The sequence below is a fragment of the Mirounga leonina genome, unplaced genomic scaffold (assembly GCF_011800145.1).
Source record: "Mirounga leonina isolate KUSES-001 unplaced genomic scaffold, KU_Mleo_1.0 Mir_129, whole genome shotgun sequence".
NCBI classification, from domain to species: domain Eukaryota; kingdom Metazoa; phylum Chordata; class Mammalia; order Carnivora; family Phocidae; genus Mirounga; species Mirounga leonina.
In genome coordinates, this window is record NW_023270323.1 from 29995204 (window position 1) to 30022131 (window position 26928).

The 26928-nt window shown below is 34.3% G+C and overlaps 1 protein-coding gene across 2 annotated transcripts in view; it reads left to right on the plus strand.

Annotated features, from left to right (window-relative positions):
• TECRL (trans-2,3-enoyl-CoA reductase like) overlaps positions 1 to 26495 on the plus strand; it is a 187484-nt gene extending 160989 nt beyond the window's left edge. Inside the window, exons 10-11 of one of the 2 annotated variants that reach the window (XM_035004900.1) lie at positions 14411 to 14520; positions 26431 to 26495. In XM_035004900.1, coding sequence (XP_034860791.1) covers positions 14411 to 14487 — 77 coding nt within the window. In that variant the 3' untranslated portion in view covers positions 14488 to 14520; positions 26431 to 26495. Of the gene's footprint in view, positions 1 to 14410; positions 14521 to 24412; positions 24433 to 26430 lie in introns of those variants that run through there. The other variant, XM_035004901.1, reaches the window with a different exon arrangement.
• Positions 26496 to 26928: the final 433 nt, after the last annotated feature.

Genomic DNA, 26928 nt, shown 5'->3' on the forward strand with positions numbered 1-26928 from the left:
CTTGGATTCACTTCTCCACACGTCCTACCTTCCAGAAAGTGGTTGCTTTTCTGTTCAGAGTTGTTGTTATTCTTTTCTTCGATCTCCTATTGAGTTTGTAGGTGTTCAGAATGGTTTGATCCCTATCCAGCTGAATTCCTGGGACCAGATGAAATCCAGGTCTCCTATACCTCTGCCCTCTTGCTCTGCTCCCCTTCAGGAGGAACTTTTTAAACAGAATCTAACCAGCCGGCATATTATTAGAGCCTAACTGATCTGGGGAAGTGAAATACCCAACTCAAGTCATCTCTAGTTTCACTTGGGACCTTGAAAATAACCAATTCCAGCCTACTCTAGCCATCTAGGGGAGGAAAAAAAAAAAGACTGAGAAATACTTATGAAATTCATAGTCTAGAGGAATAGTCAGTAAAAGACTGAGACCTAGGCATAGTACTATAGAATGTATTCTCTAACCCCCACACTTTACCACACATTACTAAAGTCCCACTTACAGCAATTCCTTCTACTTGGTGTATCGTGTCTTCCTATCAGAAAAAAATCCAATTCATAAGAAAAGGCGAAAAACACCCTTTGAATACAGAGAGGACATCAGAACAGACATGAGAGGAATATTGGAATTATCAAACTGAGTATAATTAATATGCCAAGGGTCTAATGGATAGACAACAGGCAAAAACATATGGACATTTTAAGCAGGGTGATGGAAATCATAAGAAATTTTTTTTTTAAAAAGTAATGCTACAAAGATCAGTATAACAGAAATGAATGCTTTTGGCATGCTTATTAGTTGACTGGGTACACCTGAGGAAATAATGTCTGAGATTGAAGACATCTCAATAGAAACCTCCAAAACTACAAAAACAAAGAGCAAAGATTGAAAACGTAGAACATGATTGTAAGAACAAGGACTGTGGGACAACTATAAAAGGTATAACATACATGTAATGTGAATAACAGAGGGAGAAGAGTGAAAAGAATTGAAGAAATATTTAAATGCTAATGACTGAGATTTTCCCCCAACTTAATGTCAGACATCACACCATATATTCAGGAAGCTCAGAGAACACTAAGCAAAATAGGTATATTATTTTCAAATTACAGAAGTTGAATAAAGAAAATTCCTGAAAAGGCAATAGGATGGGGAAACAGCTTACCTATAGAGGAAAAAAAGGTAAGAATCACATCCAGTTGCAAATCAGAAACCATACAAAGAAATACAGAATGGAGTGAGATATTTAAATCCTTGAGACAAAATATTAGCAATGTTTTTCTAGATCTGACTCCAAAGGCAAGGGAAACAAAAGCAAAAATAAACAAATGTGATTACATCAAACTAAAAAACTTCTGCACAGAAAACTTGTTGGTTTGCAATCCTTTCCAGAGATTTAAAGGAGTAATCTGAAATGGTCCCCCATATGAGGAAGGAAAGGAGAGATTTAAGAAAGAGGCAAGCCACTCCAGATTGGTAGTTGGCAGCTTTAATAAGCAAAGGTAACTAACATATGAGGTTTGTCTTGAGCAGCAGCAAGAGAAATGGATCCCCCTACATGCCTGCCAAATCTTGGAATTTTATATAGAGGCTTTAACTGGTTCAGTGTGTTATAACATGCAACACCTATGTCATTGGAGCAGACTCTGAGAGCAAGAAAGGCAAGCAGAACACACATTCCAAGGACAAGGAAGGTGATGAGGAGCCTCCATCACCCAGGGTCAGTCATGTTGTTTCAATTATCTCCTCCAACAGAAAGAAACCATCATTAAAATGAAAAGACTGAATGGGAGAAGACATTACTAATCATATATCTGATAAGGTGTTAATATTCAAAATATATAAATAACTCATACAACTCAATGGAAAATAAACAATCCAATTAAAAAAAATGGGCAGAGGATCTGAATAGACATTTTCCCAAAGAAGACATAATAGATGGCCAACAAGCACATTGAAACAATGCTCAACATCACTCATCATCAGGGAAATGCAAAGCAAAACCACAATGAGATATTACTTACATCTGTCAGAATGGCTATTACCAAAAAGACAATACATATCAATTAAACTTCATCCAAACTAATACCTTAACCATGTGGGTAATTTTTATAAGAATTCATGACTTAAAAAAAAAGAATTAGTAACTTTTTTTTCTTCTTTCTTCTTTCTTTCTTTCTTTCTTTCTTTCTTTCTTTCTTTCTTTCTTTCTTCTTTCTTTTTCTTTCTTTTTCTTTCTTTCTTTCTTTTTAAGAAAAGCACATGCTTTAAAAACAAAATGTATATGGGAATGTTAATGAGAATGTCCTCATTTTTGTATTGTAAGCCAGGAAAAAAAAAAACAACAAACAACTGTATTTTATTTTTAGAGCTAGGAGCATACTGATAGCTTTAAGTCTGTTAGAGGAGGGGTGTAGTAAGAGGAAAGAAGGAAGGTCAGGATGAACAGCAAATGAGGTTGTCATTGCTAAGTTGCATCAATGGAGAAAACGCCACAGGACATTATTCAACTAATCAGGGATAACATGAATGTCCTCATTCTGTCAGAAAATATGTACACAAATGACCTCTTCTTTTATCAGGAACAGTAGGCTACAACAGCTTGGCCATTAATTATGTATAGATAAGGAGGATTTTTGTTGTTCTCCTTCTGTCTTTCTTTTCAGTGATGCATCCTTATAGCTTTTTCTTATCATCTAGTATTCTTCATGCCTGAAACATTTTGTATAAAATAATAATAAAAATAAAAGCATCCCTCTTATTGTATAGCCTTTTTTCACTAATAGATTTTGATATTACCTATCAAATTATGAAATACAGTTTTCTTTAGAATAGGCTTAAAAAGTTTTCCCTATTGTTAAATAAGATTTTTTAAACTTAAAAACAAAGTATGTAGTTTTTGAAGAGATTTCTTTTAATTCAGATAGCCAACATATAGTACATCATTAGTTCCAGATGTAGTGTTCATTAATCATCAATTGCATATAACACCCAGTGCTCAACACATCACATGCCCTCTTTAATGCCCATCACCCAGTTACCCCATCCTCCACCCACTTCCGCTCCAGCAACCCTCAGTTTGTTTCCTATAGTTAAGAGTCTCTCATGGTTTGTCTTCCTCTCTGATGACTATCCATTCAGTTTTCCCTCCCTTCCCCTATGATCCTCTGTGCTGTTTCTTATATTTCAGATATGAGTGAAACCACATGATAATTGTATTTCTCTGATTGGCTTTTTTTGCTTAGCATAATACCCTCCAGTTACATCCACATCAATGTAAATGGTAAGATTTCATCCTTTCTGATGGCTGAGTAATATTCGATTATACACACACACATACACACACACATATTTACACATATATGCAATATATACATATATATGTATATATTATATATGTATATATTTTATTATATATTATATATTATTATATATATTAAATATAAATTTACATATATATGGTATATATATTATATATATAATATATATTATATATATATATATATCACATCTTCTTCATCCATTCCTCTGTCAATGGTCTTGCCACAGTTTAGCTATTGTGGACATTGCTGCTATAAACATTGGGGTGCAGGTGCCCCTCCGATCACTACATTTGTATCTTTGAGGTAAATACCTAATAGTGTAATTGCTGGGTCATAGGGTAGCTCTATTTTTAAATTCTTGAGGAACCTCCATACCCTTTTCCAAAGTGGCTGTACCAGCTTGCATTCCCACCTACAATGTAAAAAGGCTTCTCTTTCTCTGCATTCTCGCCAATTCCCGACGTGTTAATTTTAGCCATTCTGACTGGTGTGAGGTGGTATCTCATTGTGGTTTTGATTTGTATTTCCCTGATGTCTAGTAATATGGAGCATTTTTTCATGACTCTATTGGCTATTTGTGTGTCTTCTTTGGAGAGATGTTTGTTCATGTCTTCTGCCCATTTCTTGACTGGATTCATTTTTTTGGGAGGTGTTGAATTTGATAAGTTCTTTATAGATCTTGGATACTAGCCCTTGATCTGATAAAACATTTGCAAATACCTTCTCCAATTCTGTAGGTTGCCTTTTAGTTTGGTTGACTATTGCCTTTTCTGTGCAAATAATAAAAGCTTTTTATCTTGATAAAGTCTCAATAGTTTATTTTTGCTTTTGTTTCCCTTACCTTTGGAGACGTGCCTAACAAGAAGTTGCTGTGGCTGAGGTTGAAGAAATTACTGCCTGTGTTCTCCTCTAGGATTTTGATGGATTCCTGTCTCACATTTAGGTCTTTCATCCACTTTGAGTTTATCTTTGTATATGGTGTACAAAAATGGTCCAGTCTCATTCTTCTACATGTGGCTGTTCGAAGGGATTTCTTAGAATTTTTTGTTACTCTTTAATTATGAAGGATAAGAAAAATATAAAGTAGGTGTCATCCTCTGAATGAAAATTTCCATACAGAATATCATTATGATATTTTTCTTTGCAAATATTAACTATGTTTCATTTCATTAAAATGCATGGTTAAATATTGAGTGGTCATCACGATCTGGTATAGAAATATTTTATTTTTATTCATTTGTACTAAATTATCTTTCAAGTAGTAAACAATAATAAACATTTCCCTATTTTCCTCTGGGTCTTAGGAAGGAAAAGGGTGCATGAGAGATAAATTATTATTTTAATTGTAACATCTTTGGCCTAAAGCCTTTAGAGAAAATTAATATTCAAAGTAGGTTTCCTTCTTCCAGAAAAACAAAAAGAAGAATCTCAGTCCAGGTTGGGGCTGCTATATTGCAAACTCCGTATTTAAATGTTTTGTGACTAAATCTTACATCACTATGTAACAGGAGAAGTAGTCAAAAGGAAGAGAGACCTATCACCGCTAGGTGCTGTTTTAAGAGAAGACATTAATTCTATATTATATTTATCTTTATACATAATCTTCTTGAAAAAGATTGCAAAGATTATAGCAATAATTTATATTAATGCCTTGAAAGGAAGAGACATTGGAGACTGATACCACTGCCATCCATTCTTTGTTCTCACTTAGCTATCAGTGGTCTAAATCTTACTGACTCTTTTTGTAACTGGATGAAGGAAAGAGATGCCACTTAACATACATGCAGCATTATAGTTGATGCTATATATGATCTTCCTCAGTGTTCAGAGGATGTTTGCTAGAATATAGAAAGAATTTGTTTTTAGTTATTTCCCATTTAGTGTCAACAATTAGTAATTACAATGTGAAATCATACCAAAGTGGAAGGGATTCTTATTTACTTAGTGAAGAATGAGGATAAAATTTTAATTGTGTAATATAAATAAGTGCATGAGCGTCCCAATGATAGTATTAGAATGGAATATCTCTATGAACAGGAATCACTTTTCTATTTTGTTAACTATTATATCTTCAGTATCTACATATAGAATAACATCTACAAAGATAATATCAATAAAAATGATTTTCAATGGAAATTGTTGCTGAATAAAAGAATTGTCACATGAAACACAAGTAACAAACATAAAACTTGGTTGGGTAAAGTGTAAATAAGGAAACAAAAATCATGTGTGTGCCCAATTTGGCCGTCAGTTGTTTTGATGAGCAGGGAGCCCGATGGGCTCAATCCCAGGACCCTGGGATCACGACCTGAGCCAAAGGCAGATGCTTAATGACTGAGCCACCTTGTGTAACTTTCTAACTAATTTTCTAACTTTATAATATAATTTTCGCTTACTTATCTTCTGTTTGGCATCTGTTTGAAACAGTAGTACTAAAAACACAATGTATCTGATATTGTTTGTCAGACAGAAATTCACTTGTTTTTAAGGTGTTAACCAATATATCACTGAAAATTTCTAATTCAATTTGTTATCAGATGGTCCCTTAAATATTATCATCTCTTCCTAGCCAGTTTCCAAACTTCCACTTTCTACATCTTCCAAACTATCAAACACATAACATACACATAAAACATGTTTTTTTTTCCTGAACCATGGGGTAGTATTTGGTGTTCCTCCTTTGGATAAAATAGAGTTAAAGCCCTGGCTTCTAGCTTATTGATGGTTCATCAGCTACATAAACTCTCTAAACCTCAGATTTCTGGTCTACAACATAAACTAATTATCCCTGCTCCATAAGAGTTTATTAAATATTAAATGACATGATACATAAGGTAGTTGATAAAATATTTGACACAATAACTAATTTCATAGTAGTTATTGTTGTCAGAATATTTTTTTAAAGATTTTATTTATTTGAGAGAGCGAGACAGAAAGAACACAAGCAGGGGGAGGGGTAAAGGGAGAGGGTGAGGCAGACTCTGCACTGAGCAGGGAGCCTGACGTGGGGCTGGAGCCCGACGTGGGACTGGATCCCAGGACCCTAGGATCATGACCTGAGCAGAAGGCAGACACAACTGACTGAGCCATCCAGGCACCCCTGTTGTCAGAATATGTCTATAGGACTGCAGTTTCTTTGGCTCTCAAGTATAAAACTAAACTCAAATTCTAAGGGCTTCCATCATTTTAATCAAAGCTATATATTTGCATTTTAAATAATAATTATTTTGTTCAAACACCTATACTCTAAAAAAAGTAAACCATGTGTCATTTTTGGAATAGAACTCAGTCACTGTGCTTTGGTTCATCCATCATGTAAAATGATTAAAATCTTAGCTTTAAAATAAAACATTTTGCTTTAAGCTTCCGTGACTATTTCAATCAAAATAATCACTTCATCTGCATTCTAAAATCTTTTGTCTATATATCTTATATTTGGAAAACCTATATTATGTAACATGCCTTTGGACAGAGATTTTTCTTTCACATGCATGTTTATATTTTTGCATAAGATTTTCTGGTTCAGGAGAGATGTTTACATAGTAAGGAGCCACATAACGTCAACCCACTGAGCTGAATTGAATTAATTGTTCAATGTGGCAATGTAGACCTAAATCCATCATATTTGAAGTCAAACCATTTATATATTTGTCACCTACTATATTAAATTACATTAAAAATGCCACTACTTGAATGTCTTATCTCTGATAAGCTGTTTAAGAGCAGAAACACTTAGAAGTATCTGTTCTATATTCAACCTATATATAATCTCCTCTTTGGAGCCATGTATTTGTAAAACAGATGTGGCAGCAGATGGTAGTAAACAATGCATTTTTTTATAACTGATTAACAACTTTTGCCAAATGCCAGTGGTAATAAAGAAATCCACTTTATCTTGGACTCCGAGGAATTAAGTATTCAGTGATCATAAAGGCAACTATTTTGGTTTACCTGGATATCACTCGTCTCTTTGAGTGGTGTTAGATAGTAGCAGCTTAGTCTAAACTTAGTTCTGCTTTTACACTGCCATTTTTTTTAACTAAGTAAAGCAGTTATTTTATTTGATGAAGAAAAGATAAATTTTTAATCAATTTTGTCATGTCTTGATTATTTGCAAAACAAGATGACAGAGAGAAAAGAAATAAAATCTGTCCAGCATAAGGTGAAATTTATTGCTGTAATTTTACAGAAGAGTCCCTTTGATGTCATAAACTGCAAGAAAAAAGCATGAGCAGTTTATTAAAAAAAACAACACATAAGAATAGTGAGATGAGATTGCAGCCTTTATAGCATTCCACACTTTATATTGGACAATTCATTTTTGTCCCACTGTAGAAAATAGTAAATTGATTTTGATTTTATAGGTAGCTGTCCCATTAATTTTCAAAGCATAACCTTATGAAGATCAAACCGGTCAGGTTTGCTGACATCAGCTTTACAAGAGGGAGCTTATCACTCTCTAAAACGAAAATGTACTGTTATCAAGAAACACATCTGCAAGTCCAGCTATTGTCAAAGAATCATGACATATAAATTATCTGTGTGGCACTGTTGATGTATCCATTTCACTAAAACTGATAACAAAAATAGTTTTAAAAACTCAGGAAATGAGAGTCATGCCTTTAATGATATTATCAGCTTTATAGCTTTTTCTTTTTTTAATTGAAGGAAGGTTTTATTTTTTCCATCATATCATCAGTGCACTTTTACTAGTTCTGTGCCAGAAATGTCTATTATGACAAAAGATAATTTGGAGGCATTATTTGAGATTCAAATAACTAACTGAGTCAATAAAATAATCTTCTATTGAGTTTTGATGCTTTTGTTTGGGTCAGAAAATGCACCTTATGTCTATGAAATCTGATGTTATTCAGGACATTTTTTTTTTCTTAAACAAGATCAATATATAAAACTAAAAAATAGCATTCACTGAATTTATTAAATCTGTAGCAGGGGGCATGTGCCCTTACTCTATATAGGGAAGAAAAGTCTCAGTCTTATTTACCCCCCTCATCTTTTCTACATATAACATTATACTTGAGGGAAGGTAGAATCGCTTAACATTTCAATTATTTATTGTAATTATCTCATATAAGATCCAGAAAGAATACTCAGAGTCTCTAAGACACATTAAAATAATTTTGTATTCCATTTGAATTTTTTATTTATCTTTATCTAGAAGTTTCAAACATTGAAACCATGTATGCGAGTTTGTATGGGAAAGCAATTTTAAAATATGCTAACCATCTCAGTGAGGGAAAATTGAATATGTCAATTTTGGATCATCTGAACATGTTCATGACAGAGGTTAATCTATTGTAAACACACTATAAAACCAAAGACCTTGGCCAAGTACATTAATCTGTTGTCTGCCTTAACTTGCATAATGTTAAGGCAACCATTTGAATGCAGTTTTTAAAAGATCATTTTTCAAGATTTATCAAACCCCAACTAAAACATAAATGCCACCAATATTCATTCAGTCACCAAATCTGTGTGTAACACTTAACTCCTTGACACTGTACCCAAATCAATAACTAGTCATTTTTACTGTAATTCCTAAATATTTCTGGAAGATGTTTGCCATTTTCCATCCTTATTGGTATATTCCCAGGAGAAACCACAAACATCTGGTCCATGGATTATTATAAGAGTCTTTTAACTTTTGTCTCTTCATCTGTGGTCTAATTCATTCTCCATGTTATAATTGAAATAAATTCTTTAACATAAAGATTTCAGAACATTTTTATATTTTTAGAAAATTTTGAAGATAGTACAGATTCCCATATATCCCTCACCCAGTTTCCCTAGGATTAACATTTTAGGTTATTAAGATATAATTAACTCTTATTCATACATTATTATTAACTAAATTCTATAATTTATTCTGATTTTCTTTGTTGCTTATTGTCTTTTTCCTGTTTTGGGATCTCATCCAGTATACCAAAATATATTTACCCATCATGTCTTCTTAAGCAGCTCTTGATTGTGAAAATTTTTGGATTTCCTTGTTTGTTGTTGTTGTTTTAAGATTTTTAATTTATTTATTTGACAGAGAGAGACACAGAGAGAGAGGGAACACAAGCAGGGGGAGTGAGTGAGGGAGAAGCAGGCTTCCTGCCGAGCAGGGAGTCCGATGCGGGGCTCGATCCCAGGACCCTGAGATCATGACCTGAGCCGAAGGCAGACACTTAATGACTGAGCCACCCAGGCTCCCCAAGGACTTCCTGGTTTTTGATGGCATCATTAATTTTGAGAAGTACCAGTCAGAAATTTTGTAGCAAATCCCACAACTCGGATTTGTTTATGGTTTTTCTCATGATTAGATTGGGAAATGTATTTTTAATGGGAATCCAGATAGAAAGTGCTCTTTTTGTCACAACAAAACAAGGGTTCATATTATCAACTGGCTCCTTCTATTGAAGAATGTATTAGAAACCAAGATCTGGATGATGGGTGTGCTCCTCGCTACTGGGTGTTGGTGCTTCTATGCTCCCTCAGCAGAGCGAGAAAGAAAATATATGTGCTACCTACCTGTGTATATCTACATGTCTATAAATATTTCTATATGTAATCATTTGTGTCTGTATTAAGCTAACCATGCATTCATGCTGAGATCTCCAACTCTAGTAATCCATTATCGCATGGATAATCCTAGCCTCCTCTTCTTGCTTATCTATAAACTCCCACTCCAGGAATGAGAAATCTCGCTTCCACCATCAACCATCTTTTTACTTACTTGATTAATTGCAGTATTATGTATAACAGAATCAAAATTGTTGACCTGTACCCAGGAGATGAAAGTTTATTAACTATCATGCAATGTTTATGTGCAGTTCCCTTTTGGTTTAGTATTTCAGATTCCACTCATTTCCAGTTTCTTAGATCAATATCTTTCTCCATACCCTTCAGGGAGATTTTTTTTTTTTTTTCTTTTTTGACACATGCTGCCTTTTTTATGGCATTCCCCAGTGAATTTTTTTAAAGAGACTTTTTTTTTATTTTAGAGCAGTTTCAGGTTCACAGAAAAAAAAAATTAAGGAGATTACATAGTTTGCAGATAACTTCTACGTGCACACATGAACATCTACCCTCACTGTTAATATTGAGCACCAGAATTATTCATTTGTTTCAGTGGGTGAATGTATATTGACACATTATCACCTGAAGTTCATAGTTTACATAGTTTAAGTTACATTACATAATCTACATAGTGTCTATTCCGTGTATTTGGCAAATGCATGATGGCATATATTCACCATTATAGGATCATACAGAACAGTTTCACTACCCTAAAGATCCTATGTGGATGCATATCTGTCCATCTTTCTCACCAAATCTTGGCAACCACTGATCTTTTTACTGTCTCTATAGTTTTGTTCCTTCCACAATATCATAGAGTTGCATCATGTCATATGTACCCTTTTCAGATTGGCTTCATTCACTTAGCAATATGCATTTAATGTTCCTCCATATATTTTCACAGTTTGATAGTTCATTTCTTTAGTACTGAATAATATTCCATTGTTTGGATATAACACTTTGCTCATTTATTCACATATGGAAAGACATCTTGGTTGCTTTCAAGTATTGACAACATGAATAAAACTAGTATGAACAAATGTTCAGATTTTTGTGTGGGCATAAGTTTAATTCATAAGTTTGAATAAATATCAAGGAGTGCAACTGATTAGTTTTGTAAGAAACATCCAAAATGTCTTTGAAAAATGGCTGTATCATCTTGCATTCCTCAATGATTTTTTTAATTTACATTTATTAAAGTCCACTCTTTGTGTTGTGCAGTGCTATGGGTTTTGCCACAGTAAAGTGTCATATATCCACCATTAAAGAATCATACAGAATAATATAGAATTCTTTCAGTGCCTTATAGGTTCCTGGTGCTTCATTTATTCAAATCCCCTGTCTCCAACCCCTAGCAAGCACTGATTGCTTTACACTTTCTATAGCTTTGGCTCTTCCAGAATATTATATAAATAGAATTATAAATAATGTTGTCTTATCAGACTAGCATCTTTTACTTAGCAATATACATTGAAGACTCAATATAATTGTTTGCCTAATAGCTCTTTCCTTTTAGTTGCTGAATGGTATCCCATTGTGTAGATGTGTTTCTGTTTCTATACCCATTCACATATTAAAGGAGCTCTTGGCTGCTTCCAGTTTGGAGTGATTATGAATATAGCTGCTGTAAATCTATGTATATATATTTATATTTTCTGTGGTTGTTTTTGTGTCAACATAGTTTTGATATTAGTTGGGTAAATACCTGTGAGTATGAACACTAGATCTTATGAGAAACTTATGATTAACTTTAGAAGAAAGTTTGAAAAATCTCTTACAAAGTGGCTGCACTATTTTACATTTCCTCCAACAATGAGTTTATCTATATCCTCACCATCAGTACCGTCATTTTTTTTCTAAAATTTTATTTTAATGATTCAAATAAGTTTTGGTGGTATCTCATTTTGTTGTAATATGCAACTGAAAGTGAAGATTTTGAGTATGTTTTTTGCCCGTGGTATTTCTTTTTTGGGGTGGTGTTTACTTAGATATTTGGCCTATTTTTAAAATTATGTGTATTCTTTAACTGCTCATTTATAAAAATTATTGGATTATTTCAGATATAAGTCTTCTACTAGATATTATGCTTTAAAAAATATTTAGGGATGGGGCGCCTGGGTGGCTCAGTTGGTTAGGCGACTGCCTTTGGCTCAGGTCATGATCCTGGAGTCCCGGGATCGAGTCCCGCATCGGGCTCCCTGCTCGGCAGGGAGTCTGCTTCTCCCTCTGACCCTCCTCCCTCTCATGCTCTCTGTCTCTCATTCTCTCTGTCTCAAATAAATAAATAAAATCTTAAAAAAAAAAAATATTTAGGGATGAGATCCTGCCATTTGTGACAACATGAATGGACCTAAAGGGCATTATGATAAGGAAAATAAGTCAGAAAAAGGAAAGACAAACACCATATGATTTCATTTATATGAAACCTAAAAAACAAAACAATTGAATAAGCAACAACAAGATAAAACAGAATCAGACCTATAAATACAGAGAACAAACTGATGGTTGCCAGAGGATGGGTGACGGAAAAAATGTGTGAAATGAGTTGGAGATATAAGCTTCCAGTTATGGAATAAGTAAGTCATGAAAATAATAAGCACGGCATAGGGAATACAGTCAGAGGTATTGTAATAGTGTTGTATGGTTACAGATGGTACCTAAACTTGTGGTTGGCATAGCATAGCATAACATATAGACATGTTGAATTACTATGTTGTATATCTAAAAATAATAAATAAAATTAAAAAGGAAATTAAAAATATCAAAAACAAAGAATGTCTTTACCTACTCTATTTTTTCTTGCTTTTACTCAATCCCATAATTTATAATAAATTGTATCATATTTTCAATTTCATTTAGTTCAAGATATTTTTATTTACTTATTTTTTATTGTTTAGAGAGAGAGAGTGAGAGAGAGAGAGTGTGAGTGCATGCAAGCAGGGAGGGGAGGGGCAGAAGCAGAAGGAGAGAGTGAATCTTAAGCAGACTCCATGCTCAGCACACACCCCCATGCTGGGCTTAATCTCATACCCCTGAGATCATGACCTGAGCAGAAATCAAGAGTCCAACACTTAACTGATTGAACCACCCAGGTGCTTCCTAGTTTAAGATATTTTTAAATTTCTCTTAAGACTTATTTGACCCAGGGCGCCTGGGTGGCTCAGTCGTTAAGCATCTGCCTTCGGCTCAGGTCATGATCCCAGGGTCCTGGGATCGAGTCCCACATCGGGCTCCCTGCTCAGCAGGAAGCCTGCTTCTCGCTCTCCCACTCCCCCTGCTTGTGTTCCTGCTCTCGCTATCTCTCTCTCTGTCAAATAAATAAATAAAATCTTTTAATAAAAAAAAAAAAGACTTATTTGACCCAGGTACTATTTAATTGAAATATATGGAGATTTTCCATATATATATATACACATATATAATATCAAATTCTATTAAGGTCTGAGGACATAATGTATATGATTTCTCCTTGAAATTTGCAAAGAGTAATTTATGGCTCTTAATGTATTCTCTTAATGAATGTTCCATGTGTACTGAGATGAATGTGCTCTGCTGTTGTTGGATGGAACAGTCTACAAATGCCAATCATATAAAGTTTATTGATAGTGCTGTTCAGGGTAACTATTTTCTTACTGATTTTTCTTCCTGCTTGATCTATCAATTACTGAAAGAAGGGTCTTAACTCTAAAAATAACAGTGTGGTTTATTCCTAGTCTCAGTTCTGTCATTTGTTGTGTTGTGTATATTGATTGTTGTTAGGTAGATATAGATTTAGGGCTTTTATGTTTTCTTGAAGAATTGACCCCTTTATCATTATAAAATGTTACTCTTCACTAGTCTCCCTCATTCTGAAGTTTGTTTTGTCTGAGATTAATTTTGATATAGTATATAGTGTTATCGTGATATATAGATAGATAGATAGATAGATAGATAGATAGATAGATAGATAGATATTTCTTTATTTTTAACTTAGCTGACTTTTTAAAGTGGGTTTCTGGGGTGCCTGGGTGGCTCAGTGGTTAAGCATCTGCCTTCAGCTCAGGTCATGATCCCAGGGTCCTGGGGTCAAGCCCTGCATCGGGCTCCCTGCTCGATGGGAGGCCTGCTTCTCCGTCTCCCACTCCCCCTGCTTGTGTTCCCTCTTTTGCTGTCTCTCTCTCTCTGTCAATTAAATAAATAAATAAAATATTTTAAAAAAATAAAAAATAAAGTGGGTTTCTTATAGAAAACATAATTAGCTCTTGTCTATTTTTTAGTCCATGCTGATAACCTCTGTCCTTTCATTTACATTTTTATATTTTCACATTTAAAATGAATATTTATATAATTGGGTTAGTTCTTACCATGTTTTTATTTATTTTTTAATTCATTGCATGTGTTCTGTTTCTCCACATAACCCCTCCCCTTTCTTTTTTGTATTTTCTGGTTTTGATTGAGCATTTTTATATGATTTAATTTTACCTTCTCTCTCTTTATTCTTTCTCTTTCTCCTTCTCCATTCCTTTTTTTTATATAGAAACAGGGAAGTCTGTGGTGAAAAATTCACTCGGTTTTAATTTGCCTGAGAAAATATTTATTTATGACTCTCTTTGAAAGACAATCTGGCTACGTGTGGATTATATGTTGGTAAGGTTTTTATTCCTCTGCAGTATTTTAAGTATAACAATCCACTTCAGAAGTCTACTTTAATTATTACCTATGTTCCATTATGAGTAAGATTTCTTTGTTATGGGTTAAATCGTGTCCCTCATAAAGATATGTTGAAGTCCTAACCTCTGGTAACTGTGAATTTGACTTTATTTGAAAAGAAGTTCTTTGAGGATGTAATCAAGTTAATACGAGGTCATTAGAGTGGGCCCCAATTAAATATGAATGGTATCTCTCTAAGAGAAGAGATAGAGACAGAGGAACAGGGAAAACACCATGGCAGAGATTGGGGTGGTGTATCTACAAGCCAAGGAATACCAGCACAGTTGGCAACACAAGGAGGTAAGAGAAAGTCATGGAACAGATTCTCACCAAGAACCTTCAGAGAGCACGGCTTTGCTGACATCTTGATTTCAGACTTTTAGCCTCCAGAACACTGAGAGAATAAATGTGTTGTTTTAAGGTCCTGATTTGTGGTAGAATAATGGTCAGAAAAATGTAAGCCTCCTATAAGTACTTATTCCTTGAATAAGTGAATAGACAAGAATTACACAGCCTTGATGTTCCTTGTGTGACAGGCAGGAATTATTACAGGAAACAATGTCCTTTGCTACATAACTTATTCAAACACTGACCTCTCTTCAGTTCTGTATTTTTCTTTCTGCTATAAAACACCGTAACATAAACTAACTTTTCTTTTACTAACTTCATCATTTTCCCTTTAACTTAGGCATTTGTCAAAGATACAGATTCTCCTAAGGCACTCTGCATAGAATAGCTAATTCAAATCTATAGGGGAAGTCCCTAGGGATTTGTATTTTCAAAAATGACTGGGATTTCTGGACCAGACATTATGTTATAGACTCCTATCTCCTTGCTCTTTTCTTCTGTGTACAACTCCAAACCATAAAAATAACAGAATACACGCTAAAGAAGAACTCTGAAAAGTGGAAAGAAGAAAGAAACTGGTTTGAGATAATGTAGCTGGAAGAATAAGAGAGCAAGTTGTCTTACTATCTCAAAACAATAAGGCCATCAAGCTTGAATTATGTACTCCAAATCTAGCAACTTTCTCCCCAGCTCTTTTTCCCCAGATCAAATCTGAGTCTCACTGACAATACCAGCTGATCCCATCAGCACTGGCAGGGGATTAATAGGGAGCTCAGCTAACAATAAGTGGCCAGTTGAAGTGCTTGCCTTTTTGCTAGATCTGAGACTACTCTATTCAACCAAAAAACACAGACTAGCTTAGGGGCACAGGCAAGAAAAATTACACTGTAACAAATGTCAAGCCGATGATATCTCTTTGTCCCCACAGACCTAAGACTCCTTTCCTCCATGGAGAAAAAAATGGTGGCCAGGGGACACTGCAAAGGGGCATTCCATCCTAATCAGTGGCAGGCATGGTCAGTGTTATTCAATCGACAGACCATAGAATAGCTTTCCCTTCCAGTTGGGCCAATCTGGGAAAATAACTTATGCTCTTTCAGTCAGCACCAAAATGTCCAGTGGGAGCCTGAAGGGAGGAGACAAACCATGCAAACCTCTGAAATTAAATTTTCATTGAAAACACAGGCCAAAAAATAGGCTAAGGTTTGCATATTAAACCTAAACACAAAGACTGCTAGTTAAAATTAAAAATTTAAAGAACTTAACAGTAGTTAAGGGGCGCCTGGGTGGCTCAGATGGTTAAGTGTCTGCCTTCTGCTCAGGTCATGATCCCAGGGTCCTGGGATCGAATTCCACATCAGGCTCCTTTCTTAGCAGGGAGCTTGATTCTCCCTCTTCCTCTGCCCCTCCCCCTGCTCAGGCTCTCTCACTTTTTAATGAAACAAACAAACAAACAAACAAACAAAACACAATAGTAGTTAAAATAAATGTGGTGTATCATGTTTATTGATTTGAACCACCCTTGCAACCCAGGAATAAATCCCACTTGATTGTGGGAATGATACTGTTGGATTTGATTTGCTAGTATTTTGTTGAGAATTTTTGCATCCATGTTCTTCAAAGATAATGGATTGATTTGAAGGGATATATGCACCCCGATGTTTCTAGCAGCATTATCAGTAATAGCCAAATTATGGAAAGAGCCCCAAATGTCCACTGAATGATAAATGGATAATGATGTTTGTTGTTATATATATATATATATATATATATATATATATATATATATATATATAATGGAATATTAGTCATAAAGAAGAATGAAATCTTCCTTCTGCAACAACATGGTTGGAGCTACAGAGTATCAAGCTAAGTGAAATAAGTCAGTCAAAGAAAGACAGATACCATACAATTTCATTCATATGTGGAATATAAGAAACAAAACAGATGAATATAGGAGTAAAAAAAGAAAGAGAGGAATACCATAAAATAGACTATTAACTACAGAAAACAAACTGAGAGTTGCTGGAGGGGAGGTAGAAGGAGAGATAGGTTAAATGGGTGATGGGTATTAAGGAAGGCACTTGTGATGAACATGGTGTTGAATCTAAGTGATGAATTACTAAATCCTACACCTGAAACTAAGATTATACTCTATGTTAACTAACTGGAATTTAAATAAAAACTTGGAAGAAAAAAGAAGTTAAAATAACTAATTGGTAATCCTGGAATTTAAACACAAAATAACCAATTAAAAAAAAAAAAGGAAAAAAAAAAACAAACAAACAATGGATGGGCTCAATAATAGGGTGGAGATAACATAGGATAGAATTAATAAAATTGAAAACATCTCCAAAGAATTCACCCAACTTAAAAATCAAAGAAAAACAATCAAAGAGAAATAGTTTTTTAAAAAATATGTTAACAGAGCCAGGGCACCTGGGTGGCTCATTTGGTTAAACATCTGCCTTCGGTGCAGGTCATGATCCCAGGGTCCTGGGATCAAGTCCCACATCGGGCTCCTTGCTCAGTGCAGAGTTTTCCTCTCCCTCTCCCTCTCCTTCTACACTTCCCACTGCTTGTGTTCTCAATCTCTCTCGCTTTCTGTTTTAAATAAATAAATAAATAAATAAATAAATAAATAAATAAATATTTAAAAAATATATTAATAGAGCCAAAGGGATTTGTGGGACAATAACAAAAGATTCAATATTTGTATCATCAATGTCCCAGAAAAAAAGCAGAATGTTTCTGAAAGAGCATTCAGAGAAATAATGGCAGAAAGCTCCCAAATTTGGAGAAAGATATAAACCTATAGATTAAAAAAGCTAAAAAACCTCAAGCAGAATGAAGAAATCCATGCCAAGACACATATTTAACTAAGACTAAGAGAAAACCTTAAGACCAACAAGAGAAAAATGACATTACATAGAAGGGAACTCCAATCTGAGGAACAAGAGATTTCTCCTCTGAAACCACGGAGACCATGCTACTTAGCATGGCATTTTTTAAATGCTGACTAACTACTGCAAGTTCTGTATCTGGTGAAACTGTTTTTCTAGAATGAAGAGAAATTAAAGATTTTCTCATTCAAAGGAACACTAAAGGAATTTGTTTCTGATGGCCATACTCTAAATGACTGGCAAAAGGAAGTTCTTCAAACAGAAAAAAATGATAAAGAATCTTGAAACAAAAAAAATAAAAGAAAGAAACAATAGAAAGAACAGAAATATGAGTACATAAAAAAGGCCAACCTTTACCTTGTGAGTTGTAGAAATCATATTTTATGATAGAGCTAAAAAATACTTTATGACCGTTTGTTCCTTGAGATAGGATATTTAAAAGTGGGAGAGGGGGCACCTGGGTGGCTCAGTCGTTAAGCGTCTGCCTTCGGCTCAGGTCATGATCCCAGCGTCCTGGGATCGAGTCCCACATCGGGCTCCCTGCTCTGCGGGAAGCCTGCTTCTTCCTCTCCCAGTCCCCCTGCTTGTGTTCCTCCTGCTCTCACTATGTCTCTCTCTGTCAAATAAATAAATAAAATTAAAAAAAAAAAAAGAAAAAAAAAAGAAAAGTGGGAGAGGTAAAGGCACCTAAAAGGAAGTAAGGTTCCACACTTCATTTGAAGTGATGGAAACTTGATATCAGTAGAATATGATAATTTATATATGTATGTTTTAATACTCAGAGCATCACTAATAAAACTATATAGGGATATATGCCCCCCAAACACCAGAAAGAAATCAAGATGTAATCCTAAAAATGTCGAAGTAACCCATAGGAAGGCAGTGAGAAACAAAAGAATGAGGACTAAGGGAAGCATAAAATTAATAATAAAAATGACAGAATCAAGCTCTAACATATTAACAGTTACCTGAAATGTAAAAATGTACATAGTAAAATACAGCAATAAGAGACAGATATTGTCAGAATAGGCTTTTTTTTTAATTAGCTGACAAGAAACCATTTACAGAAAACTTACATCAAATTCAATAACATGGGTAAGTTGAAAGTAAAAGAATGAAGAAAGTTTTACAATGCAAACTTTACAAAAGTAGGTGAGGTTAATATATGATAGATCACAGAGTAAAGAAAATGACTAGAGACTAAGTAGGTCATTTCATAATGACAAAAAAGTTCATTCCATTGGAAAAAAATATAATGATCTTAAATGAGTATGCCCCAAATAAACAACAGAGTCTCAAAATTCCTGAGGCAAAACCTATAGCGTTCTAAAAAATAGAAATAGAAATATTTTTTATTTCAATTTTGTTAGGGACTTCATCACCTTCCACTCAGTGACTGATAAAACTGCTAGACAGAAAATTAGCAAGAATCTATAAGATCTGAACCCAATCAAACAACAGGATCTGAATTACAGCTCATAAAACAAATGTTGAGACATTGATTTTGTTTATTATTTATTTATTTATTTATTATTTATAAGGATTATTTATTTTAGAGAGAGAGGCGAGGGAGGGGCAGAGGGAGAGAATCTTCTTGATTGCCTTTGACATAGGGACAGACACATATCAATAGAATAGTATGGAAAACCTCCAAATAGACTCCTCCAGATATATCCAAATGATATTTGGTCCAGGTGTGAAATAATTTAACAGTGGAAGTTAGCTTTTTCAACAAATAATTTGGTAGTATTTAACTTCTGTAAGCCATAAAATAAACATTAACCTAAACTTCATACCATATACAAAAACTGACTCAATATGGTTCACAGACTTCAATGCAAAATGCAAAACAGTAGAACCTTTAGAATATAGGGTGAATATTTTGTTCTAAAGCTAGGAAACAGTTCATAGACTAGACATCAAAAGCATAATCCATAAAAGAAAAGATTGATAAATTCGACATCATTAAAACCAAAAATTTTTGCTCTAGAACAGATCCTATGAAAAAGATGAAAAGGTAAAGTAGAGACTGGGAGAAAATATTTCCTAATCACTTCTGACAAATGAGTAATATATGGAAAATATAAAGGACTTCAAACTCAATATTAAAAAAAAAATAAAAAACACTCCAATTAAAAAATGGGAAAATATATAACATGCTATACTGAGGATATACCATTGGTAAATAATCACATGAAAATAATGTACACCATTATAGAAATGAAAATTAAAACCACAATGAAATACTGCTACACTTCTATTAGATATCCAAATAAAGAATAATGACACTGCAAAACCTTGGTGAGGACGCAAAGAGACTAGATCATTCAAGCATTCCTAATGGAAATATCAAATAGTACTGCCACTCTGGAAACCTGTTCGGCAGATATTTTTTAAGCCTAGACATAAAATTACTGTAAACCTAGAAACTGTACTCTATCTTCATATTATCCCAGAGAAATGGAAACTTAGGTTCACACAAAAACCTGTACATGAATGTTCACAACCACAAACTAGAACCAATACAGATGTCCTTCAATGGGTGAATGATTAAAGAAAGCGTAGTACACTTCATTTCTTTATATATCACAGAATATTGCTCAGAAATTGGAAGAACAAACTACTGATATAAACAAAAACTTGGATGAATCTCTAGGGATTTAACTGAGTTTAAAAAGCTAGTCCCAAAATGGTACCTATTATATGATTCAATTTATATAATATTTTTTAAAGATCACCATTCTGAAGACGATGATATAACTAGGGAAATTAGGGGTTAGGAACAGGGCAGGGGAAGGAAGGTGGATGTGATTCCAATAAAACAACAGGAGGGATTCTCGTGCTGATGACATTCTGTTTTGCCTGTAGTGGTGGATATATAAAACAGCAGTGTGACAAAACTGTGAAGAGTTAAAAATAGACACAGACACAGACACACTAACGAGCACAAGTAAAACTGAGGAAATCTGAATTAAAAAAAAAAAGTTTTAAGATATAATCAGTGATTCTGTGAGAAAGAAACAATGAAAATTCTGCCTTTACCCATTTCAGGTGATCCTACATTCTAAGCTTTTTATATATGTGATTTTGTAGTCCTTTTAGTATTTAGAATGAGCAGAGAAGATTGTAGCTCATTACTTCCACCAAATTTAATTTGTGCTACAGAAGTTTATATTGCCCATGGTGCAGACTTTAAACGTAGTGCATGAAGATACATTAATTACTGAATGAATGAGTGAGTGAATGAATGAATGCACGCATGCATTTCTGATGGCATAAATAATATCAAATAAACTCTAATGTATGCATGGTAACTTATGTTTCTTCATTGACTCTAATGATGATTAGAAATTTTAATATTACAAATGTGTGCATCTTCTCTTTTTCCCTCTCCCTCTGTGCCTCCCCCTCCCTAAAATAAATTAGTAAATCTTTAAGAAAAAAAATATGCATCTTTAATACTTCTTTCTTATTTTTTAACATGTTATCCATACTCTTTCTGAAATGTACCATTTCCCTCAAGCAACTGTTCCCCAGATTTCTTATATTTTAAAATAAATTCCCATGTTATTAACATTTAGCACAGTATGAATTATGTCTTTCCTTTCTTTATGAACAAAGATTGAATGCAGTAGAAAATGAACTAATGGTGTGCAAATAACAATGGTATTTGTCATATGTATTCTAAATAGTGGCAAATAATTTACCTTCTGTTATCAAAACAGGAGAAATAAATAAATTATAACCATCAGAGTGATAGTTATGGTGTAATAAAGAAAATAGAGGGGCGCCTGGGTGGCTCAGTCGTTAAGCCTCTGCCTTCGGCCCAGGTCATGATCTCAGGGTCCTGGGATCGAGCCCCGCATTGGGCTCCCTGCTCCACGGGAAGCCTGCTTCTCCCTCTCCCACTCCCCCTGCTTGTGTTGCCTCTCTCGCTCTGTCTCTCTCTGTCAAATAAATAAATAAAATCTTTGAAAAAAAAGAAAATAGAAAATCAATAGGAAATAGGAAAATTAACTTAACATCTTTGAAATGATTTATTTGTATTGAAAAGGAAAATCTTACCTTAACAGATTGCTTGATAAAACTAAGCATGTACTAACAACAATGCATAAAGTAAAGGATACTTCTTGTTAATTAAGTAGCATTCCAAGACTTGTCTGCTTCTGAAAGTAGTTAACTCAACCAAGAGTTTGCAGTAATTCAAATTGCAGAACTTGAACATTGGGTGAATTTTTATTTATTTAGAAATTTACAAGAAAAATGCAAGGCTTGGGGCGCCTGGGTGGCTCAGTCTGTTAAGCGGCTGCTTTCGGCTCAGGTCATGATCCTGGGGTCTTGGGATTGAGCCCCACGTCCGGCTCCCTGCTCGGCGGAGAGCCTGTTTCTCCCTCTCATCTGCCTGTCACTCTGCCTACTTGTGCTCTCTCTCTGTCAAATAAATAAATAAAATCTTAAAAAAAAAAAAAAGAAAGAAAAATGCAAGGCTTTATTTGATATCAACTGTGAGAAGAGTCTATTTGCTACTGTGTTGAATTATTAGCTTCTCAAGTGGGGAAACTTTTATGTATTATAGAGATTCTTCTTAAATATTATGAAAGAAAAAAAAATCAATGTGTTAAGCAAAGGATGTTAGCACCTAACTTTTGCGGCAGTGATGTTTCTGCTAATGTTATGATTTATTCATGTGCAGTTCCAAGCTTGCTAATAAATAATATCACCACATTAGAGGAAAATGATATTCCCATTTCTCCTTCACTCCATTTAAGAACAACTCAAAGATAGAAATGGCTAAGTAAATTGCAACAGCCACAAAAGTAGAGAGACCTAGAGAAACAGAAATTAACCTAAAGCAATAGAGATGAACACACAATCAGCATCACACAGAGGTTAGACCCCTTTTTCTTTTCTTTTCTTTCTTTTTTTTTTTTTTTTTTGCTCTGGGCTTGGACAACTCTTTCCTGACCTGAAGGATATTAGCCTACTCCCAGTGCCACAGTGCCAAAAAGGAATTCAGTGTGACAGATTGTGACTAAATTTACAATCATGTAAATATAAGACTGAAAGAAAATGTGACATTATAAGTGACAAAAGGCCAACTAATTAAAAGATTTCTAATATGTCACCAGGGAAAAACAAGGTGTAAAAATGTGTAAAACAATGTGTAAAAATGGAATATACACAACTACATTCTATGTATCTAAAGCAAACACTCCAGCCAAGTGTTCTTCTCTTATCAATATGAAATTGCTACAGAACTAAATGATTTACAGCTATTATTATAAATCAATTTATACTATATAATTACTTAGACAAGTAAGATACAGGACTATTAAATGACTTTAAACATATGAATGGAACAAACCCATACCTGTAACTACAGAGTACATATTTGACTATATTTTTTCACAATGTCATTTTACAGAACTTCAAAAATATACTGAGGTATAAAAACCAGCTGGAGAAATCTGAAGTACTCCATAATTTGTTCATTGTTCATATTTTGTAGTTCAGATCACCCTAAGTGTATATTATGGATTAGGTAATTCTAAAATACTCAATTTTATCTAATAACATTTAATGATTTGAATATTACAAAAAAACTACTACAAAAATTTCCAAATAATATATAAAGTATCCAATTGTGAATTTATGCAATAATTTTGCTCAATAGCTAAGGGGAGGGATTGTTTTTAAATTAAAACATAAATACATAGCATGCAATATTTATTATCTGAAAATGCAAAGCATTGGATTCTAATAGAATAAATGAAAAATGACATCTTGAGGTTCGAATTAGCTTCCAAACAGTAGCAAGTCACACAGGGATACTTGGTCCATTGTCTTATGCGTTTGGGCAGGTTTTATACTCAGCTTACTACATCCATTATTTATTACTGTTATTATCGGCAAACTTGAGTAAATATATTTACTCCAACCTTAACTTTTTCTTGACTGTAGAGACATAAATATTTAAAGTATAAAATATATAAACTTTAAGGCTGCCACAAGTCCACAGCATAAATTACAAAATACTTTTCTGTCACTGAACACCTAGTTATTTATGTCCATTAAAATTTACTGTTTATCTTAGACATTTTTATTTATAAGCTCTTGACTTAGGCAAAAATTATATCATAGAAGAATGATAAAAAGGAATTCATATTAGAAATATCTAAAATATGAACAGATTTTTATATTTACTTTTTGAAAGGAAGAAAGAGAATGCAAGTAAATCTGTAACCAATTGAGCATTAGGGCAGTATTCAATGTGGGTAACTCATACAGTATTCATGCTATGAAATTATACTTTTGGATAAGTTTAATAGTTCTCAGGATAAAATGTGGGATAAATATTTCCTGAAGAATTCCACCTGTCTCTGCATTTTGAAATGACAATTTGATGAAACATATACATAATCATGTTCATATACAGATTCATGTCCCTTTCTGAACTTTTTATTCTCTCATTAATTTTATTTTCATATTTAGTAATTATGTCTGGCTGGTTTTCCAAGTATTTTTTACTGCAATTGAGCAGATCTTGCTAGTGCCCTAAATTGTATTTCCTTCTACAGTATCGGTCTGCCCTTTTTAAAGCCAAGAACGTGAGCAATTCTGTACATTTATCATGAGGTCCTGGAGGTATGAAGCTTACATGGACCACGACATCCTTGAAAATGGAAACTTCTATTAGCTTTTCCTTTTTACCCATTCCCCTTTCTCCAGTCCCTCAACATTGTTTCCTGGAAGTGCCTTCCAAATAAAATACTTGGAACCAAGTCCTTGTCTTCAGCTCAATTTTGTGGGAAACCCCAAACAAAACACTCATTTTGTCTCCTTATAGAAATTAACAAATTGACAGATTTAAGGCCTCGTTGAATGTAATACACTCACTTGTGTTTACAACTAATAGGTTTCTCTGTCTTCATTATCTTGGTCTCTGTATCATTAGCCACTCCTCAAAGTTCAACTTTGATAGCTTCTTCCTGTTTGTTTCCTTTCTCTGTACTTAACTGTTTTTTTTCTCTCACTTGTTATTGGAGTGATAATTATCGTTCAGTCCCCAGCTTTCTTTCATTAAATTTTTTGCTTTAAGAATCTAATTTTATTCTGAGGAAAGAAGAGAGGAAAGGAAATCCCTAATTTGTCTGTTTTCATCTTTTCCCACTCTATTTTTTTCTCACAGCAGCCAAAGTAATTCATTTAAACTGCACATATACTTATGCTGACCTTCTCAAAATATTTATATATTTTTCACTATGCTGACTTCCTTATTTAGTTGCGCTCTCACAGAATACTATACTTCTTTTAAGTAGAATGTAAGAAGGTTTAAATCAAGGAGATTTGGCCAACTATGTGTTTAATAGTTCTCTTCCCTACTGAACAAAGAGTTACATAAAAAATGGTCTAAGCAAGTTAACAATGAGACAATCATTGATTCCAAAGGTTAAAAAGAAGAGGTCATTGTAACACCTTGCATGGCACAAGTCATTAAAAATGTTACACAGACACAATAAAGCATTTCAGGCAATTTGCTGAATAATTTAAATCCTATTTAAATCTTAACAGTGTTTTGAAGCATTCACTCAACTATAAGCTCGAGCAGGCTAGGGTTTATTCTCTTGTACATTATAAGTCATAGGTTGAGAATAGGGACTAGGCCATAGGTTGAGAATAGGGACTCAATGAATATTAGTTGGAAAAAAGAAAACGAATAAGCTAGATAATGTACTACTATTGGGGTTGCCCCAACAAAGGCAGGGGCAAACTCCAAAAGTTAATTTGAATTGGGTGTTGAGACTAATGATACCAAATATACCAAGAGGGCACGAATGGACATCTTGTTTACATAATAAGTCTTTCTGAGGAGAGAAGGTTGGAAATAGGTTGAGGGAGGCAGATCGAGGGGGTTGGGCCTTACAGTGGCTGCAGGGAGAAACAAGGAGAAAGGTTCAGGTGCAGAGGCAGGGTGTTTGTGAAGTGTGAACTTAACACCTGTGCCAAAGAAGCGCGCTCCCCGGCTTTCTTGTTAGTTTACCAACTTGCAGAAGAAGGGGGAGAAGGGGCTTGAAAGCTGCCAGAATGCTTATTACAAAATGGAGTCAGACTCCTTACTGAATAACTTTTCAAATGCTCTGTCACTGTAATGTAGGCAAATATTTTCCTTACATTAAAAGAAAAAAGAAATGCTTAGTTGTGGTGAGGTAGATTAATTTAACTATAGTTACACTGTGAATAGGTAGGTTTGCAGGTATTGATTGATCCAGGTTATATAACTCTAAAGCTCATAGATTTTTAAAAAAGATTTTATTTATTTATTTGACCAGGAGAGACACAGCAAGAGAGGGAACACAAGGGGGGGGGGGAGAAACAGGCTTCCGCTGAGCAGGGAGCCCTATGGGGGGCTTGATGCGGGGCTCGATCCCAGGACCCTGGGATTATGACCTGAGCAGAAGGCAGATGCTTAACGACTGAGCCACCCAGGCGCCCCTAAAGCTCATAGATTTTAACAACAGTGCTATGCTGATAAGCAATTGAGATGGCATTATATTACTCTTCACATTAAGTTAAATATAACCATTTTACATTTCAGAGAATTTTGAAGGATGGAAGGAAATGAAGATGGTGACAAGAGAACACTAGGATAAATGGAGAAGATATAAATTAAAATTGCAAATTAATCTCACAAGGAAAAGTGTTGCAGAAGACAGTGTTTTCTGGTTAAGAAAGCAATTTTTACTTGAAAGAGAAAATAGGGTTTCTCTTTAATTCAATGTATAAAACACACACATTTGCTAGTTTCCTATTTGAAACCCTTCAAAATACCACAAAGCAGTATTGAAAGATATATCCACAAAATCAAAGATTACAAAACAGTATATAAAACAGCAAAAAATTTGGAATCTGGAAAGGATATCTAACTTAGTACATCATGGACAATTGAAACAACCTGCAGAGAGAAATCACCAAGCAAGCAAATTCTCCCTGCAGAGCCTCCATGAGTTTAGGAATGTGAAGCATCAGGTTTCTTTCAGGTGGTTTTCTGGGTTGGGGTGACAAAACAGGAGGGATGGCACAAAATCTGACTAGG